General features: G+C 38.9%; 1 protein-coding gene across 2 annotated transcripts in view; it reads right to left on the bottom strand.

The window, feature by feature from the left end:
- Positions 1-12,668, bottom strand: part of ltk (leukocyte receptor tyrosine kinase) — a 63,940-nt gene extending 51,272 nt beyond the window's left edge. For both annotated transcript variants that reach the window (XM_083543574.1, XM_083543575.1), the window contains exon 1: positions 12,191-12,668. In XM_083543574.1, coding sequence (XP_083399700.1) covers positions 12,191-12,245 — 55 coding nt within the window. In that variant the 5' untranslated portion in view covers positions 12,246-12,668. The remainder of the gene's footprint in view (positions 1-12,190) is intronic.
- Between the last annotated feature and the right edge of the window lie 8,021 nt (positions 12,669-20,689).

The following is a 20,689-nucleotide window of genomic DNA, read 5'->3' as shown; positions in this document are numbered from 1 at the left end:
TTTGACGGTCAAGGAGATCGAAAGCATCCCACTGGGAAAGGGAAGGGTTATTGTATATAATTATTTTTATATGCACACTAGTACTTGCACACAGATATTCTACCATTCAATAATATCAAATCACCTCAAAGTCCAGTGGTATTAGAGGTTGTGTCTATCCATTGTCTTCTCCAGTAACCAAAGGAATACTACATTAAAGGGGCACTTAAACAAGGGTACATGTGACCAGCTACATCCACTACTGCAGCTGGGCTTTTCATCATTTAAAAATTGCTGGATTATGGCCTTGCATCAGTTACAGATGTCTGAATTCACTTACAAACACCTGTATCCACTACCTTAAATCCCTGCCACAATAAAACTAAAAAAAGGAGCCTAAACTAGATCGTAGAAAGGTATACAAATTCCTATCTGGGAACGTAATGTGTGAAATACTGACTTCATCGCTAGCTCAGGACACTGTAAATATTTGGTGATACCATATGGCTTTTTGAATAAGATACTGAGAAAATGACTAAACTCATTATCTACATCAACAAGCGTTTGGTTACATTATATATGAGGGAATGAAGAGTAGAAATAGTCCAGTCAAAAGCCAAAACCATCACTTATTGGCCCCACTCCTAAACCACCAAGAGCTGCAGAGATTCCTTGGGTTTGCAAACTTCTATCTGCATTTCATCTAAGTTGTCAGCTCCACAGCAGCACCCCAAAATCACTTCTATTAAAAAAAAAACAATCACCTTGCAGTGTTTTGAAGAGGTCAACTGTGCTTTTCAACACCTAAAACCTGGCTTTTATATTTCACCACCATAAACCTACACTGTTTATGGTGGAATTTAACACATTTAAGAGTGTACCAAATACCATGGTGACCTTGTCACTCTACTCCCATCTGCTTTCATTTCTAGAAGGCACTCCTTGGCTGACAGAAATTACAATGCAAGGAACCAGGAATTGTTAAGCATAAGAGCTGCCCTGAAGAAATGGTAACAGTGGCCATTCCTCACTCTAACAAATTACAAAAAAACAGGAATATGTACAATGAACAGAAACACTGAACCCATTCCTGGCCTGGTCGACATGCTTCTAAAACTTTTTCACTTCACCTTTCCATAGAGAGGTGGATTAAATAACCCTGAACAAAATGCTCTCATAGTCTCCAAAAAGTTGATACAGAGTAACATAGTTGATAATCTTGTAGCACTAGTCCATTGAAAAACCACAGGGCAAGGGAATCTTACAGTGGATTTACACCTTATTTAATTCTGGACATTCTGATAACAAACATAAGCAGAGGTTAGTAGAAAATAAAGTCTAGTGGATTCTGGCTTAAGATGATAAAAACTTAATAAATCTTTAAATAATTATGTGCCCAGCCTTGCATTAATTAAAAACCCCTTGGTTTTATCACAAACACCCTCCATTACCCATTGTAACCTAAAACCACATTAACTGCCATTGTCTGTTTTTCCAAAGACTGTTGCATTGTGCTTTTTCTTGAGCTCCTCACTTCCATGGAAACAGCAAAAAAAAAACAAAGTATTTTGATACTATGGGCTACCTGAGGGAATGGGATCAGATCATTTGAGTTCACCTCACAACATGCTAATCTGTCAAGTTACAAATCCCTTTATATTTTTGGATTGTGCACACAGTGTACGTTATATCTCTCTTTGAAATTTAGTGTACACTGAAGTACATTAAATCATAACATTAAGTATTTTCTCTGAACAACTTTATGTTCACAATGTTCTGCAATAGGATAGTGTATCTGTGACGGACAAAGGGAAGTGTCCTCTTTGTTACAAAACTATGTTTTTATTTTGCATGTTTGATAGCGATACAGTATGTTTTTGTTAGGTTAGAGTAAAAGCAGTCAAATAGAAAAAAAATTAATTAAGGTTTGCTTTGGACTTCCATGACATAAATACACTTAGACTTACTTGCGATGCAATGTTCAATTTGTGGAAATTTGTTCCCTTTCTTTCCAATATTTTTTTTTATTTTTGTGGTTGCTACTAACATGACAACAAATGGCTTTGGTTTAGAATCTTTTCCCTGCTTGTTCTCTAAATACCTTAATTGCTGTGGGCTGACCTGCTTGATTAGCCATGAAAAAGAACAATTGTTGCCAGGTGGCATTATATCTCCAAACAACAATTATTAGGAATAAAATGTTATTCACCCAGAGACAGTAAGATCAAATTTGTGACATTGCTTCATATCATGCTCAATTTAATATTAAATGTAGTTTGTTTATAATGTTGAAAAACTGTGGGTAACAACATGCTTCTGGGTGGATAACAGAAATACAGCAAAAACTATTTACAAGCTGTTCCTAAAGAAAAAATAAATGGGTTACAGCAGGAAAATCACTAAACTGTGGAGGACTCTAGATAATTCGATCATTAAAAGCATCACAGAAAAGAGCACAGCAAAAATAATACTATTTGACACTCACACGCAGAAAAGGCAAAATTGTTTCCATACACCTGAATAAACATACCTTTACACTGAATAATGTGGTGTTTTAATGTTAGGTATTTATTTATCTCAGGAACTGCCTCATCCCTGTCAGGAAAATGGTGAATTTCCCAGCCTATCCTGGGACACTCATCGTGAGCTGTGAATACTCCCTGTGTGAGATTAAGATTGCATCAAACTCACACCCATTTGTACATTTATTCACATTTTCATGAAATCTATTTTAGTTACCCTACCTACTGAAGTGTTTTTGGGATGTGAGTGGAAACCGGAGAACCTGGAGGCAAGGCATACAGACACAGGAAGAGCATGCACACATAGAAATGCCAAGAATGCACGTCTCTGTCCCTGTTTCTCTGTTAACTTATTACATAGATGTTTTTGTGCATAGGCTAGTGTCTTTGTGACTGACAGAGAGTATTGTCCTTATTCACAGAAAGCATAGCCAGTTGTGCTCCCTTGGCTACGGCCATAAAAACCCATGCACAATATTAATTCATAAAGTCAATATTTTAGAGCCACCTCCTGTATGTCATCCCCAATGTCTGATAGAGAACAAGAATTCCAGTACAACCTTCCAAAATTATCTATCTATCTATCTATCTATCTATCTATCTATCTATCTATCTATCTATCTATCTATCTATCTATCTATCTATCTATCTATCTATCTATCGGTGATGGGTAGGTATGGCTTCAAGGAGAGGAATGTGGAAGGGCAGATGGTGGTAGATTTTGCTAAAATGATGGAAATGGCAGTGGTGAACACTTATTTTAAGAAGAAGGAGGAGCATAGGGTGACGTATAAGAGTGAAGGAAGGTGCACACAGGTGGACTATGTTCTATGCAGGAGATGCAACCTGAAGGAGATTGGAGACTGTAAGGTGTTGGAAGGGGACAGTGTAGCTAGACAGCATCGAATGGTGGTCTGTAGGATGGTTTTGGAGGTGAAAAAGAAGAGAAGGAGAATAAGGACTGAAAGAAGAATAAGATGGTGGAAACTGAGGGAGGAAGACTGTAGTGTGAGGTTCAGGGAAGAGGTCAGACAGGGACTCGGTGGTCATGAAGAGGTGCTGAATGATTGGGCAACTACTGCAGAAGTGATAAGGGAGACAGCTAGAAAGGTACTTGGTGTGACATCTGGAAATAGAAAGGAAGACAAAGAGATGTGGTGGTGGAATGAGGAAGTACAGGAGAGCGTAAGGAGAAAGAGGTTGGCAAAACAGAATTGGGATTCGAGAGATGAGAAAAGTGGTCAGGAGTGCAAGGAGATGCGGCAGCAGTTAAAGAGGGATGTAGCGAAAGACAAGGAGAAGGCATATGAGGAGATGTATAAGAAGTTGGACATAAGGAAGGTGAAAAGGATTTATACCGATTGGCCAGGCAGAGGAACCGAGCTGGGAAGGATGTTCTGCAAGTTAGAGCAATAAAGGATGGAGAAGGCAAAAATGTGTTGACTAGTGAGGAGAGTGTGTTGAGAAGATGAAGGGAGTATTTAGAGCAGCTGATGAATGAGGAAAATGAGAGAGAGAGAAGGTTGGATGATGTAGAGATGGTGAAGCAGGAAGTGGATAGGATTAGTAAGGAGAAAGTGAGAGCAGCTATTAGGAGGATAAAGAGTGGAATTTCAGTTGGACCAGATGACTAGAAGCATGGAGATGTTTAGGAGAGATGGCAGTGGAGTTTTTTAACCAGATTGTTTAACAAGATTCTGGAAGGTGAGAGGATGCTTTAAGAATGGAGAAGGAGTGTGCTGGTACCGTTTTTTTAAGAATAAGGGGGATGTGCAGACCTGCAGTAACTACAGGGGAATTAAGTTGATCAGTCACACCATGAAGTTATAGGAAAGAGTAGTGGAAGCCAGGCTGAGAGAAGAGGTGACCATCTTTGAGCAACAGTATGGTTTCATGCCAAGGAAGAGCACCACAGACGCCTTATTTGCTTTGAGAATGTTGATGGAGTAGTATTTCTAGAAGGAGGTGCATTGTGTGTTTGTGGATTTAGAGAAAGCGTATGACAGAGTGCCAAGAGAGGAGTTGTGGTATTATATGAGGAAGTCGGGTGTGTCAGAGAAGTATGTGAGGGTGGTGCAGGACATGAATGAGGACAGTGTGACAGCAGTGAAGTGTGCAGTAGGAACGACAGACTGGTTCAAGGTGGAGGTTGGACTGCATCAAAGATTGGCTCTGAGCCCTTTCCTGTTTGCAGTGGTAATGGACAGGTTGATAGAGGTGGAGGTATGCGCTGGAGAAAAGGGGAATGAAAGTCAGTAGGAGTAAGACAGAGTACATGTGTGTGAATGAGAGGGAGGGCAGTGGAGTGGTGCGTTTGAACGGAGAAGAGGTGGAGAAGGTGGAGGAGTTCAGGTACCTGGGGTCAACAGTGCACAGTAATGGAGAGTGTGTTAGAGAAGTGAAGAAAAGAGTGCAGGCAGGGTGGAGTGGGTGGAGAAGAGTAGCAGGAGTGATTTGTGATAGAAGGGTATCTGCAAGAGTGAAAGGGAAAGTTTATAGGACTGCGGTGGGACCTTAGATGTTGTAAATTTAGAGACAGTGGCATTGAGTAAAAGACAGGAGGTGGAGCTGGAGGTAGCAGAGTTGAAGATGTTAAGGTTTTCGTTGTGAGTGACGAGGATGGACAGGATTAGAAATTAGTTTATTAGAGGGACAGCGCATGTAGGACGTTTTGGAGACAAGGTGAGGGAGGCGAGATTGAGATGGTTTGGACATATGCAGAGGAGGGACATGGGGTATATCGGTAGGAGAATGCTGAGGATGGAGCTACAAGGAAGGAGGAAAAGAGGAAGGCCAAGGAAGAAGTTCATGGATGTGGTGAAGGAAGACATGCAGGTAGTTGGTGTGACAGAGGCAGATGTAGAGGACAGAGGGTTGTGGAGACGGATGATCCGCTGTGGCGACCCCTAATGGGAGAAGCCAAAAGAAGAAGATGAAAATGAAGATGAAGAGGAGTAATCCCATGACATACTTATTTAATATGTTCAGAAGCTTTTTGAAAGGTCATGCCTTTTGGCTATGAGCATAAAATAACAGCAGCATTATATATGATGATGAAGGCATGGAAGACAACAATAGAAACACTACATACAAATGTCCAAAGCTTTTAAAATGTTATATGAATCACTGTTGTTGAATGAATCACTATTGTTTTCATTATGGACACAAAAGTATTTTAATTATGTTAACACTGAACACAAACAGAGATGACAGAGGTCATTAAATGGCCAGTAAATGAAAGAGTCAGATTTTACAAAACAAAGCAGAGGTGACTGTGGAAATCAGTTTAAACATGTGTGCTGAAGTGGTGTGTGTGTGTGTGTGTGTGTGTGTGTGTGTGTGTGTGTGTGTGTGTGTGTGTGTGTGTGTGTGTGTGTGTGTGTGTGTGTGTGTGTGTGTGTGTGTTCAGCAAACTTATTTCTATTGTACACACTGTTGTGTAATTTAAAGTTTAATACCCATAAAAAAAAAAGAATAAAAAAATAAATTAAAAAAAGCTTTTCTGATTGCCACAAATGCAAGCATTTTTTTCATCAGCTAGCCAGACCCAATTCTCTCCTCTCCTGTAACTATAAATATATAAAAAAATAAAAAACATCTTTTATGTAGCTGGTACAGATGGTCCCCTGGTGGTCTAGTGGTTAAGATGCAGCGCTCCCACCGCTGCGACCCGGGTTCGATTCCCGGTCAGGGAACCATCCCCAGCCACTCTTAGTGCCGGTCCCAAGCCCGGATAAATTGGGGAGGGTTGCGTTAGGAAGGGCATCCAGCGTAAAACATGTGCCAAATCAAACGTGCGGAGGATCCGCTGTGGCGACCCCTAACGGGAGAAGCCGAAAAGAAAAGTTTATGTAGCTGGTACAGAACTCAAAGGTCAAGAAATTAAAGCACAACTAACCCAAGTCCAAGTTCTCGCTGAGTGCTAGATTTAGGGAGTCATTTTGATGACGCACACTACCAAGGACATATTGCGCCTCTCCCAAAACATCATCTGGGTTAAAAAGAAATTGGTAGTTAAGTACGGTTTTGTTATATCCTCCACTGAATATAATTACATTTGAGGAAAACATGCCAAAGTGAAAAATTTCTTGTCAGGGCTGTACAAAAAATGTCTGTCTACATTACTGATGTATCATTTAAAAATGCCTTGCCCCTTTCTTAGTACAGAAATCCCCCGCTTTACTGCGATTCGAATCTTGGCCCCCGGTTTATCGCAGAATTGCATTTGCCACATAACTAATGTGAACTAGTGTAAATGTATTATTCATTCATTCATTCATTCATTCATTCATTCATTCATTCATTTTCTCCCGCTTATCCATAATTCGGGTCGCGGGGGCAGTAGTCTAAGCAGGCCCCAGCACTCGACTGCTGCCCAATCCTCACAGCACTGTCCCTTACGGTCCCTCCTGCAGGTGGTGAGCCCACGGGAAGGCGGCCCCACGTCACTCCGACGTCACGGACCTTGATATTTCCCTCGTAAGGGACCCCCGGAGCATAGGGGGTTAAGGGCTTTGCTCAAGGGCCCAAGAGTGGCAGCTTGGCGATACCGGGGCTTGAACCCCAGACCTTCCGATCGGCAACCCAGCGCCTTAACCGCTGGAGCCAACCAATTGTATTAATAAAAATATAATTATAATTGAAAAATAAAATAAAATGTTAACACAGTACAGGACTATACACATAAAATAGCATTATTATTATTATCTCTACATTCAAGTACTTTACTAGTGAGGTTTAGTGAGACTTACTGAAGATGTGGTATTAAATAAATCACGTTTGCAGGCTATGACTGAATTTGATATCTTAAGACCATCCATGACATTTCATAATATTAATTTTAATTCAATTAATATTTATGTGTATAGAGCTTTTAACAATAAACATTGTTTCAAGGCAGCTTTACACAGATAATGCGGTCATAAAGAATAAATAAGACTGTTCTCTGTAAGTGTAAGTTTGTCCCTAATGAGCAAGCCGGTGATGAATGTGGGAAGGAAAAACTCCCTGAGATGGCATAAGGGAGAAACAATATTCTGCTTTGTCAGGATGTTACAGAAAAATGTATGTATTTGGTTTAAAAAGCTTTATGCAGCACTGCAAATGACTTGCATCATGTAATTTTCCTATTAAATCCAAGCTTGACTATTTAACCCCATTAGCTACAGCAGTGTGTTTTCCCTTGTTACTGTTTATGAAGCCATAATTGAAGCTTTTCTGATGTTGTTGAGTAAAGCAGGGGTTTTTTTCTTTGCCGCGATTCATAATGACGCTATTTTGTCGGTGGTACTATGCAACCCTAAATGCATACAACAATGTTTTTTTCTTTTTTTTTTTATCATATGAATGAGAAATTAGTTATTTATAATAAATTTGAGACTACAAATGTCTTATTTAACAAGAATTCAACCACAGGTGAGTCTAATCATTCATTACACAGGTGTCCAGCAGACAGTTCACTATAAAAGGGTGTTACAAAACCCCTTCCCATTTCATGCTGTCAGCAATGACACCACATGGAATAGAAATGTCACGATCTAGATTCAAGATCTAAGAAAGAAAATCTTTTTTTTTTTTACACCAGAAAGGTGAAGGCCACAAAAAGATCAGCAAAGTGTTTCTTATCAGTCAGAATACTGTAGCAAAAGTGGTATAAACATTTTATAAAGATGGAACTGCAACCATCTCACAGAGACAGTTACATTTCATTGATGGCATCATGAATTCAAAGAGCTCTATACTGAAAAAGAAGATGCTACCATCACCACATGTCCTTGGTAATTGTGCACTTTTCCAACATGTCAAAGGTCCTAAACATCTAAGGCCACTGTTGGTTTTCTGAAGAAGAACAGGGTGAAAGTGATTTAAGTGGCCAAGTATGTCTTCTGATCTGAACCCAATCGGCCACCTATGGGGAATCCTTAGAGAGAAGAGAGACAAGTTGAGCATCACTCTCCATCCTGCATCTGGTCTCTAAAAGAGGTAATTATTGAAGAATGGGAAAAGATAGATGTTGCAAAATGTCACCAACTTGTTAATTTTTATGCCTAGAAGACTTGGTGCTGTCACTAAAAATCATGGAGGCCATACAAAGTACTAGATGTAGTCGTCCCCCTAATTTAAGTAATCCTGAAAAATGTGTAATCTAAGTTATTTTATTAACATTACTTTCATGTTATATATTTAACTGATGGTATATTAAACTTTGTCTTGCAACATTTTAGAAATAGTTTTTGTGTTCATTGAGATATTGTTTAAAATGTTACTTTTCTTAGGGGGTGTACTCATTTACTCATATACCCTGAGCACTGTATATATATATATATATATATATATATATATATATATATATATATATATATATATATATATATATATATATATATATGTACATACTGAAGACATTCCACACCCTCTTGATGTATGTCTTGTTGCAACTTGACAGATAATGTGCAAGTTAAGCCATGCTGCAGGACTTAACATTATATTGAGGTAATATCAATATGAAGTCAATACCATGTCTTCATGTATTGTTTGTGACAGGTTTAGCAGGAATAAAAATGTCCTTTAGAATGAATGTACTATGTGCTGTTTTTTTATATTGGGGTCTGTTCACTATACAAGAGCCCACAGCAACGATCTGATCATCTCAAGAATGTTTTAAAGCAGTCAGTGATACTGCTTTTGAGTAGCATCTGTGTATTTCATCTCACTAAAAGCACAAATCAAACAAAATAAAACTATGTACCACGAAAAACCTGTACCAGAGAAACAGCACTCAAACAGTTTTCAGGCATTTTCAGTAGATGAAATATCCTATCCAAGACACAAACTGAATAATAAAATATACCATGCACTACAAAAATGCAGCACTACAGTGCAGGTTTGATCTGAGTCCATGTCTTTCTGATATAACTAGGAAAATATTTCCATCTTGAAAAATATCATTCTATAATATTTAGCTTCTTTTGTGTTTTTTCAAATGGTAGACAGATTCTTTGAACCCCATTCAATCAGTTTTGCTGTAATAACTTGTACCATTGACATCAAACTGCTGAGTAAACAAGCAGAAACCACTTTTAAAACCTCATTTTGCTCAGATTATTCAGCAAATGTCTCCTCTCGCCTATCCTCCAGTTTCTAAAAATGTTTTGAGAAGTGTTTTTTGTTATTTTCAACATACCATCTGATCTGACGCATTTCCAGGAAGCAAGAATGAAGCAGATTATTTAGGTCCACATACAATGCTCAAGCTGGCCACCAGCTCTGAATATATAATATGAAGCGTTAACTGCCACATATTTCAAATTTCACATAAAACGTGTGTGTGTGTGTGTGTGTGTGTGTGTGCGTGTGTGTGTGTGTGTGTGTGTGTGTGTACACATGTACAGTGAGGAAAATAAGTATTTGAACACCCTGCTATTTTGCAAGTTCTCCCACTTAGAAATCATGGAGGGGTCTGAAATTGTCATCGTAGGTGCATGTCCACTGTGAGAGACATAATCTAAAAAAATAAATCCAGAAATCACAATGTATGATTTTTTTACCATTTATTTGTATGATACAGCTGCAAATAAGTATTTGAACACCTGAGAAAGTCAATGTTAATATTTGGTACAGTAGCCTTTGTTTACAATTACAGAGGTCAAACGTTTCCTGTAGTTTTTCACCAGGTTTGCACACACTGCAGGAGGGATTTTGGCCCACTCCTCCACACAGATCTTCTCTAGATCAGTCAGGTTTCTCTCCTGTCGCTGAGAAACACAGAGTTTGAGCTCCTTCCAAAGATTCTTTATTGGTTTTAGGTCTGGAGACTGGCTAGGCCACGACAGAACCTTGATATGCTTCTTACAGAGCCACTCCTTGGTTATCCTGGCTGTGTGCTTCGGGTCATTGTCATGTTGGAAGACCCAGCCTCGACCCATCTTCAATGCTCTAACTGAGGGAAGGAGGTTGTTCCCCAAAGTCTCGCAACACATGGCCCCGGTCATCCTCTTCTTAATACAGTACAGTCGCCCTGTTCCATTTGCAGAAAAACACCCCCAAAGCATGATGCTACCACCCCCATTCTTCACAGTAGGGATGGTGTTCTTGGAATAGTACTCATCATTCTTCTTCCTCCAAACACGTTTAGTGGAATTATGACCCAAAAGTTCTATTTTGGTCTCATCTGACCACATGACTTTCTCCCATGACTCCTCTGGATCATCCAAATGGTCATTGGCAAACTTAAGACGTGCCTGGACATGTGCTGGTTTAAGCAGGGGAACCTTCCGTGCCATGCATGATTTCAAACCATGACGTCTTAGTGTATTACCAACAGTAACATTGGAAACGGTGGTCCCAGCTCTTTTCAGGTCATTGACCAGCTCCTCCCGTGTAGTTCTGGGCTGATTTCTCACCTTCCTTAGGATCATTGAGACCCCACGAGGTGAGATCTTGCATGGAGCCCCAGTCCGAGGAAGATTGACAGTCATGTTTAGCTTCTTCCATTTTCTAATGATTGCTCCAACAGTGGACCTTTTTTCACCAAGCTGCTTAGCAATTTCCCCGTAGCCCTTTCCAGCCTTGTGGAGGTGTAAAATTTTGTCTCTAGTGTCTTTGGACAGCTCTTTGGTCTTGGCCATGTTAGTAGTTGGATTTCTACTGATTGTATCGGGTGAACAGGTGTCTTTATGCAGCTTACGACCTCAATCAGGTGCATGTAATTTAGGATAATAAATGTAGTGGAGGTGGACATTTTAAAGGCAGACTAACAGGTCTTTGAGGGTCAGAATTCTAGCTGATAGACAGGTGTTCAAATACTTATTTGCAGCTGTATCATACAAATAAATCGTATAAAAATCATACATTGTGATTTCTGGATTTTTTTTTTTTAGATTATGTCTCTCACAGTGGACATGCACCTACGATGACAATTTCAGACCCCTCCATGATTTCTAAGTGGGAAAACTTGCAAAATAGCACGGTGTTCAAATACTTATTTTCCTTACTGTACATCATTAATGTTGTCATGTAACTGCATTAGAAACCATGAATTTGGTATGATTTGAATTCAGCACCAGTATGAAGGTATCTATCTATCTATCTATCTATCTATCTATCTATCTATCTATCTATCTATCTATCTATCTATCTATCTATCTATCTATCTATCTATCTATCTATCTATCTATCTATCTATCTATCTATCTATCTATCTATCTATCTATCTAAGCTCACAGGGATGTATGTTTGTTTGCCAGTATGTTTGTTTGCTTGTTGGTTACTTTTCTTTGCATATATGATTCTTCTCTTCTTATTCTTATTATTATTATTATCATCATCATCATCATCATCATCATCATCATTATTATTATTATTATTATTATTATTATTATTACTACTACTACTACTAATATTATTATAACGATAAACTACTGTGCAGATTGGGTTCATGCACAAGTGGTCATTAGAAGTCAAGATATATTATCACGAAAGAAAATCACCAAAACTGGTTGCCATGCATTGCAAAAATTATCACTAGTCTGTCAAATTTGTGTATTAACTTTCATGAAACTAATCGAAGAGAACATCTAAAAATGCTTACGGCTGTTTTTCGAAGTCCACCAAAAGTCCATGAAAGTAAAAAAAAAAAAAAAAAGAATTGCGCTGAAAATCAATCCCCAATTGACGCATGAAACACCCACCTGTCAAAATGAGCAGCAGTACTGTCAGGGAAGTTTGTCCGGCTGGATAATCCATGGCTGCTCCGGAAAGAATACTGGAAATAAAGTGCTAATCTCTAGCCTTTTTTGTTGTTAATCGTTACCACAAAACGAATTGGCATCCACGTACTGTACAGAGCTGCTCTTTTCTTTACAGCTCTTCGCTCTCATTCATTAGAATTGTGATGATGATGATGATGATGATGATGCAGCAGCAGTAGCAGCGCGCGCGCGACTCTCTGACTCTCAGGACTGACTGCCTGCCTGCTACTCGACTCTGTTTATCTCTCTACTGTATAGAGTTTCCCCATCACACTTGGTCCTAAAGCCGCCCGCCAGCTCAGCATCTTAATAGTGCACTGTTCACTAATTCAGAGTTTAAAACCTTCAGAAAGATGGGAAACTTATCTGATGTCTGCTAAGATTTCAGTGTTCACTTTCTGACTCTCTCCACGTCGTTATGGAAGTCCTTGAACTGAAACTTATAAAGATGACATGTGGACAAGTTTTAAAGGAACAGTCCGTTCTGAATCATAGCTTTATGCTGCAATATAAGTGTTTCTAATGCTAGTGCATTGGCTGGAGCTATATTAATGTTATTTACATTTATTTCAGTTATTTGTGATAAAATAGTATCTGCAAGAGTGAAATGGAAAGTTTATAGGACTGTGGTGAGACCTGCGATGTTGTATGGTTTAGAGACAGTGGCATTGAGTAAAAGACAGGAGGTGAAGCTGGAGGTAGCAGAGCTGAAGATGTTGAGGTTTTCGTTGGGAGTGACGAGGATGGACAGGATTAGAAATGAGTTTATTAGAGGAACAGCGCATGTATGATGTTTTGGAGACAAGGTGAGGGAGGCGAGATTGAGATGGTTTGGACCATGTGCAGAGGAGGGACATGGGTTATATCGATAGGAGAATGCTGAGGATGGAGCTACCAGGAAGGAGGAAACGAGGAAGGCCAAGGAGGAGGTTCATGGATGTGGGGAAGGAAGACATGCAGGTATTTGGTGTGACGGAGGCAGATGTAGAGGACAGGGGGTTGTGGAGACAGATGATCCGCTGTGGCGACCCCTTATGGGAGAAGCCGAAAAAAAAAAAGAAGAAGAAGTCTAGTGGTTGCAATTAACAGTCAATATAACACTTTTGGAAACAGGAGATCACATTTTGAACCTACTGGACACCATTAGAGACTATTAAAACATAATGAATCATTCAAATTCCAATCAGTGTCTACAATGGTTTCTTTGGTTTGATGATATTGATTTAGCGTACACAAACTCTTATTTTACACTATAATAAGAAAACCATTTGGTCATACTTTGAATGATTATTAGCAGCTGCTTTGTAAAATATTTGGAAACCATTAGATGTACATTACTGTTTCAGTAAAAGTATACAAATGAATAAACGAATAATATCAGCTTGTGACTGCTGCTACAACGACTTTGTTATAACTCATATCACTGATACTATTAAGACATCTTAAGCAACTTGATTAATTAGCTGCAAAAAAATGTTAATCAAAATAAAATAATTCATATGCTTAGGAAACCAGCATGTTTAGAAAATTTCAAGCAACAGAAAATCGTTTTTAAACCCATTTAAAACACTTTGTCGTTCTTAGCTATTTTGTTTTTACATACTTAATGTGTACAATCAGAACTATTGCAAGTGGTAGACAATAACATTTTTCACAGTGAACTGAAGGATATAATCGGCGTGCATTGCAGCAAAGATTACCCCACTACCACAGTGCTGTCTCATTTTCCCAAAACAACATGACTATATCTGCTAGAGTGAGCTTCATGTATGCTGGTGAGAACTTAGGGGCAGACGTATTTAATTAATCTTGGAGTTAAAAACAGGGTAGTTCATTCACAATTTGTTAATGTGCCTTTGTATGAATGTGATCTTGCATGAGTTGAAACCCTCATACAGCGTGTTCTAAACTCTTAAAGAATCAGCCCCTTGTGATGACAGACACATTTCACTTTGCAAATTTTTATTGCCTGTATACAACATGGAACAATCAAATATCCCCAGAAATCTGCAATGATTTTATGTTCCTTCTAGTGCAGCTTGGCCCCAGAGCATCTGTTAAAAAACCTGAAATCAATCTCAGTCAGCAGCACCAGAAGTCCATCAGCCTTGCTATCGATCACATTTCAGTTCTAAAGATGATGCACCAGGCACACTGTTCATAAGTTGCAAATGTTTTGTTACACAAACATTTAAATCAATATCTGACAAAAGGTTGTACAAAGACATATTTAACACAAATGAAACATAAAGCTGGCATTGGGATAGAAAAATAACAAGTGATATACAGTGAGGAAAATAAGTATTTGAACACCCTGCTATTTTGCAAGTTTTCCCACTTAGAAATCATGGAGGGGTCTGAAATTGTCATCGTAGGTGCATGTCCACTGTGAGAGACATAATCTAAAAAAAAAAATCCAGAAATCACAATGTATGATTTTTTTACTATTTATTTGTATGATACAGCTGCAAATAAGTATTTAAACACCTGTCTATCAGCTAGAATTCTGACCCTCAAAGACCTGTTAGTCTGCCTTTAAAATGTCCACCTCCACTACATTTATTATCCTAAATTACATGCACCTGATTGAGGTCGTAAGCTGCATAAAGACACCTGTCCACCCCATACAATCAGTAGAAATCCAACTACTAACATGGCCAAGACCAAAGAGCTGTCCAAAGACACTAGAGACAAAATTTTACACCTCCACAAGGCTGGAAAGGGCTACGGGGAAAAAGGGCTATGGGGAAAAAAGGTCCACTTTTGGAGCAATCATTAGAAAATGGAAGAAGCTAAACATGACTGTCAATCTCCCTCGGACTGGGGCTCCATGCAAGATCTCACCTCGTGGGGTCTCAATGATCCCAAGGAAGGTGAGAAATCAGCCCAGAACTACACGGGAGGAGCTGGTCAATGAAAAGAGCTGGGACCACCGTTTCCAATGTTACTGTTGGTAATACACTAAGACGTCATGGTTTGAAATTATGCATGGCACGGAAGGTTCCCCTGCTTAAACCAGCACATGTCCAGGCACGTCTTAAGTTTGCCAATGACCATTTGGATGATCCAGAGGAGTCATGGGAGAAAGTCATGTGGTCAGATGAGACCAAAATAGAACTTTTGGGTCATAATTTCACTAAACGTGTTTGGAGGAAGAAGAATGATGAGTACTATTCCAAGAACACCATCCCTACTGTGAAGAATGGGGGTGGTAGCATCATGCTTTGGGGGTGTTTTTCTGCAAATGGAACAGGGTGACTGTACTGTATTAAGGAGAGGATGACCGGGGCCATGTGTTGCGAGACTTTGGGGAACAACCTCCTTCCCTTAGTTAGAGCATTGAAGATGGGTCGAGGCTGGGTCTTCCAACATGACAATGACCCGAAGCACACAGCCAGGATAACCAAGGGGTGGCTCTGTAAGAAGCATATCAAGGTTCTGTCGTGGCCTAGCCAGTCTCCAGACCTAAAACCAATAAAGAATCTTTGGAAGGAGTTTAAACTCTGTGTTTCTCAGTGACAGGAGAGAAACCTGACTGATCTAGAGAAGATCTGTGTGGAGGAGTGGGCCAAAATCCCTCCTGCAGTGTGTGCAAACCTAGTGAAAAACTACAGGAAACGTTTGACCTCTGTAATTTTAAACAAAGGCTACTGTACCAAATATTAACATTGACTTTCTCAGGTGTTCAAATACTTATTTGCAGCTGTATCATACAAATAAATAGTAAAAAAATCATACATTGTGATTTCTGGATTTATTTTTTTAGATTATGTCTCTCACAGTGGACATGCACCTACGATGACAGTTTCAGACCCCTCCATGATTTCTAAGTGGGAGAACTTGCAAAATAGCAGGGTGTTCAAATACTTATTTTCCTCACTGTATATCACTTGTTATTTTTCTATCCCAATGCCAGCTTTATGTTTCATTTGTGTTAAATATGTCTTTGTACAACCTCATGGAGGTGTTCAAATACTTATTTGCAGCTGTATCATTCAAATAAATAGTTTAAAAATCATATATTGTGATTTCTGGATTTTTTTTTTTAGATTATGTCTCTCACAGTGGACATGCACCTACGATGACAGTTTCAGACCCCTCCATGATTTCTAAGTGGGAGAACTTGCAAAATAGCAGGGTGTTCAAATACTTATTTTCCTCACTGTCTGTCAATACAGCTTTTATTTTTAGAATAAATTTGAACCAATACCAGCTCAGTGTCCCTCTTTACCAATTTGTGAATGCTGTGTAAAACACTCACCATTTAAGAAACCTGGTGTTATTGTTGCATTCAGTGTCCAATTTAATGTCAAATTAATGTAGAGTTGTTCATTTAATGTGAATGTACTATTACATTGATTGAAAGCTTTATAATTATTGTGTATTGGAAGAAGGTGTAATACAAGGCAAGAATTTGCCTTTAAAAAGATTCAGTTTGGTTAATGAAAAAATTCAATTTCTTAGTCATGTGGTAAACTCCAGGATAATCTGAAGTGTAATGGCAATGGACTTTTCTCCTGAAACACACCAAAATGGAGTTCATCCAATGTATCTTCACATGATGTTTGTCAACACTGGATTGTTTGACATACTGACTATTTTACTATATCTTCTCACAATATAGAAATGAAACACCATGTCCACATGTCCTATTCATCATGTTCATGTTTTTGTCTGCTTGACAGGACTATACAAATTTGTGAGTCTTGTATTAGAGTAGTTATAATTTGGGAACTTTGAGTACAGTTCTCTTATACTGTCCACTGGATGTTTAAGATGGCACCTTAATTTGTTTAAAAGTAGACATTTTCATTCATATATTTATTATGTCTGTAAAATAAGTATTCACTGAAATTCAGGTTGCTTTATTTGTGTCTGTGAAGAGAGATGACAGAGGTGGCAGAGAGCGAACCCTGTATGTTTTCTTTATATTACAAAAGCACAGAGTTTGTTGTTATTATGAGTGTATATGAATAAAAGTAGACCCTTTACCCTTAAAGTTCGTTTCAGCATTATGAGGAAAAAATGGCACAAAATGCGTTGACGAAATTCATCCCCGGAGGGCATTAATCGTGTTACTCATGACAATCATGCAATAAATCGCGACTAAATATTTGAATCGATTGACAGCACTAATGTTAATTTGACATGAGGTCCAGTTACCAGTGTGACTCTAAAACAGGTAGTAGTAATGGCTACTTCTTACTTAAGTACATGTCAGAGCCCCAAACTTCTTTACTTTACCTTGAGTAAAAAAGTGCAGTCAGTACTTTAACTTTTAGCAGAGTCTTTTAAAACATTAGTATCTGTACTTCTACTTAAATGAAAGATGTGTGTACTTTTGCCACTTCTGCCTGTTTCCCGCTGAAGTACATAGTATGATCATAATTACATAAAGAACAGAGGTCATAGCATGCCTTGACACTGCCATGTGATGACATGTCATGTCATGTCATCTACAAACACAAGCACCTGCAATGTTATAAAGTAAGTTTAACTTTAAAAACCCATTAATTACCAGCTAACCAACAGAGATCAGAAGAGTGGTTTGGCATTTCAGTCACTGAGGTTATAACAGCAACACTTACCATCCGAAAGGTCATTTATCTGGGTTTCTCAGATGATCCGACAGACACTGGTAAAAGCAGTGCAGCAATCTGATTCTAGTCCTGATTTTCAACAAGCACATACATAAAGGGCAGACATAAAAGGCAGTATCAGATTGTTCTGGGCATTTTCAATAAAATATAATGAAAACTTTAAGGCTGTTTTGTTTTTGATATTGTATGATATTAGATGCTTTTTTTCTTTAAACAAGTGGTGTACATTCTAATCAAATCTGTGTTTAAAATTGGGCCAGGTCAAAACTGACCTGGAACATACTGTGAAGGTATTTTCAAGTGAATCTCGCACTACATTCACAGTACTCAGTCAGATGCTTGTTTAGTTCTTTTTCTTACAAAAAAATGTTTCGGCCTGGCTACTCTTCCTCTGCATGCTTTCAAGCACTTTAACGGATCCAGAATTCAGCTACATTACTTATTATCAATCTCCCAAATTCACCCACATCCAGTTGCTGGCTCTCATCCACTGGCTTACTGTAGCTTCTCACAATAAATTGAATACTTTCATGCCTGGCTCCAAAATTGCAGATTGACCAGACCTCTTTTTTCTGCAGGTTATTATAAACCAAGTTCTATACTGTCCTTACTACAGCAAAAGTTCTAATTTCAATAAATTTTTCTTTTAAATAGGGGATTAGTTTAATGGTATATTTTGCTCAGGTCCACAGCTGTCTCCAGAGGGCCCCATTTTGTCCACTTTTCTGGGGAGTAAGAGGTGGCATACAGAAAAGGCAAGGCCTCGCAACCCACCCTGGGTTTGGGAGCGGGTCCGGTGGAGAGAATTACTGGACAACCACAAAAATCCTTCAGCGAGTGCAAGAGGAAGGTCTGATGCCAGTGGTGGACACCTTGAAGGTCAGGAAAGGCCAGATAAAGCGTAGAGCGAGCCTCCTGGTGGCTGTTCCCAGGGGCAGTTCTCTGTTTGGCAACCAGGCTTTAGGTTCGACACAATCTCCCTTTGCAGAGGTCTGAGGTGGAGTGACGTCCTCCGCAGAGGTCCAAAGCGGAGCGACGTCCTCTGCAGAAACTATGACGTCAGCGAAACCCAGTGGCCAGGCAAACACCTTGGAGAAATCCTGGGGCAGACATAGTCAGCAAGGCTTGGGCCTGCAGTAGTGACCTCAACAGGACTCAGGAGCAGAGTGGTGCCCTTTTTGCTGCCCTCTGCAAGGCTTGTGAATGAAGCGTCATTTTTCTCAGTGCTCGGGAGCAACAAAAGGAGATCGTGATCTCTTGGGATCAGATCGGTGCCTGTGTTGGGGCTTGTGAGTGGAGTGACATCCTCAGCGAGGTTTGGGAGCAGACAGGCAGGCTGGAAGACACCCTCTGTAATGCAGCAGGACCAGGAGGCATTCACGGCAGAGCCAACAGGCCGTGTAGCATGCTTGGCCAAGCAGACAGGCTGGGGGGCTGAATAATCTGACCTTGAGTATTTGTCCTTTGTGTTCTTAAATGACAGATGGCAAGATGGCCGCCAAAACCCGAAAGATCCTGACACACTGCTTCTCTGAACTGACCTACACAGTAAAATAAAATATGCAGTCAGTCACATTCAAGAGAACATATTACATATATTTTACCTAAAAATATTAAGTTTATGAACTAAATTTGATTAAAATAAGTATTTTAATGAGAGGAGTATGAGGAAAGAAACATGCTAAAGCTAGCTTTTAAAAACAATGACAACTTCGTTCTCTGTTATATAAAATAAAAACAAGAAATTCCTGAAAAGGTAAGGAAAAAAGGTGTGTGTTGAAAAAGATTTTGTTTCCTCTTTCCAAAGTGTGTTTTCATTGAGGGGTGGGAGACAAGACATTAAACACTATATTTGTCATATTTGGCACAATTGTCAATTGAACACATAGAGAATATTTTGAATTGTTGTGTTGGACAGAGCTTTCCATTTTTATTGTCAAAGGACAATATCATTTTTTTTTTTTTTATTATTTTAGGTGAATGGTCTTCTAGTATAGTTACAACAATTTGTAGGATATATAAAAAGTAAAGCCTGTTGCAGATCCATTGTGATGTCACCAGCAACTTATCCTGTTTTTTCCCCTTTAAAACCCGCATACTGAATTGTTACTTAGAAGAAAGTATTTTCTGTACTACCTTTCCAATAAAAGTTCACACTAGCCATGACGTTTAGTGTGGAAGCACAATAGTAACATAAGCTGTATATGTGATTTTCCCAATGTTGTTTAAAGTACCTCTATTCTGCATGTATTACATTCCTAAAATGAAATATGGAATTGAGAAGGTCACAGGAGCAGGAGTGTACAGTATCAATACAAATCAGGAAAAGAAAATACATAAAATAAATAACGAAGGACAGATAATCTATATCAACCATGAGATTAGTATTCTTGATGCAGGACAGAGAGCCAGAAAGGAAATTATAAATTTTTATATATAACAGTATAAGCAAAGAATTAATTAAATGGATGAAGTATACTTTATCCTCAGATTGTCCTTCAGATGTTTTGTTCTTTCACTGAAATCATGCTGTGCTTTTTGTAAGAGACATATAAGGGAAAATAATATAATATTCTGACCGTTGCTTCCGAGCTATGTGTCTGTAGTTTTCCCCACAGACTTTCTGTCCTCATAATGATATAAACAATATAGATAATTACATAATATTGTTTAGGAAATGTGTAAACAATTTAGAAATGTTGAACCAGTTGAAGGGGCTGTAATTACAAGCCTGCAGTTTAATGTTAATTGTAGACCACCAGTTCTGCACTTTTGTAACACAAAATTATAATCAGATTGGAAGAAGAGTATGGACACTCAAAAGAGAGAAGTGGTATGT

This window comes from Silurus aristotelis (assembly GCF_946808225.1).
Source record: "Silurus aristotelis genome assembly, chromosome: 6".
Lineage (NCBI taxonomy): Eukaryota > Metazoa > Chordata > Actinopteri > Siluriformes > Siluridae > Silurus > Silurus aristotelis.
The sequence above is the reverse complement of the archived record's forward strand: the minus strand, read 5'-3'. Positions and strand labels throughout refer to the sequence as shown.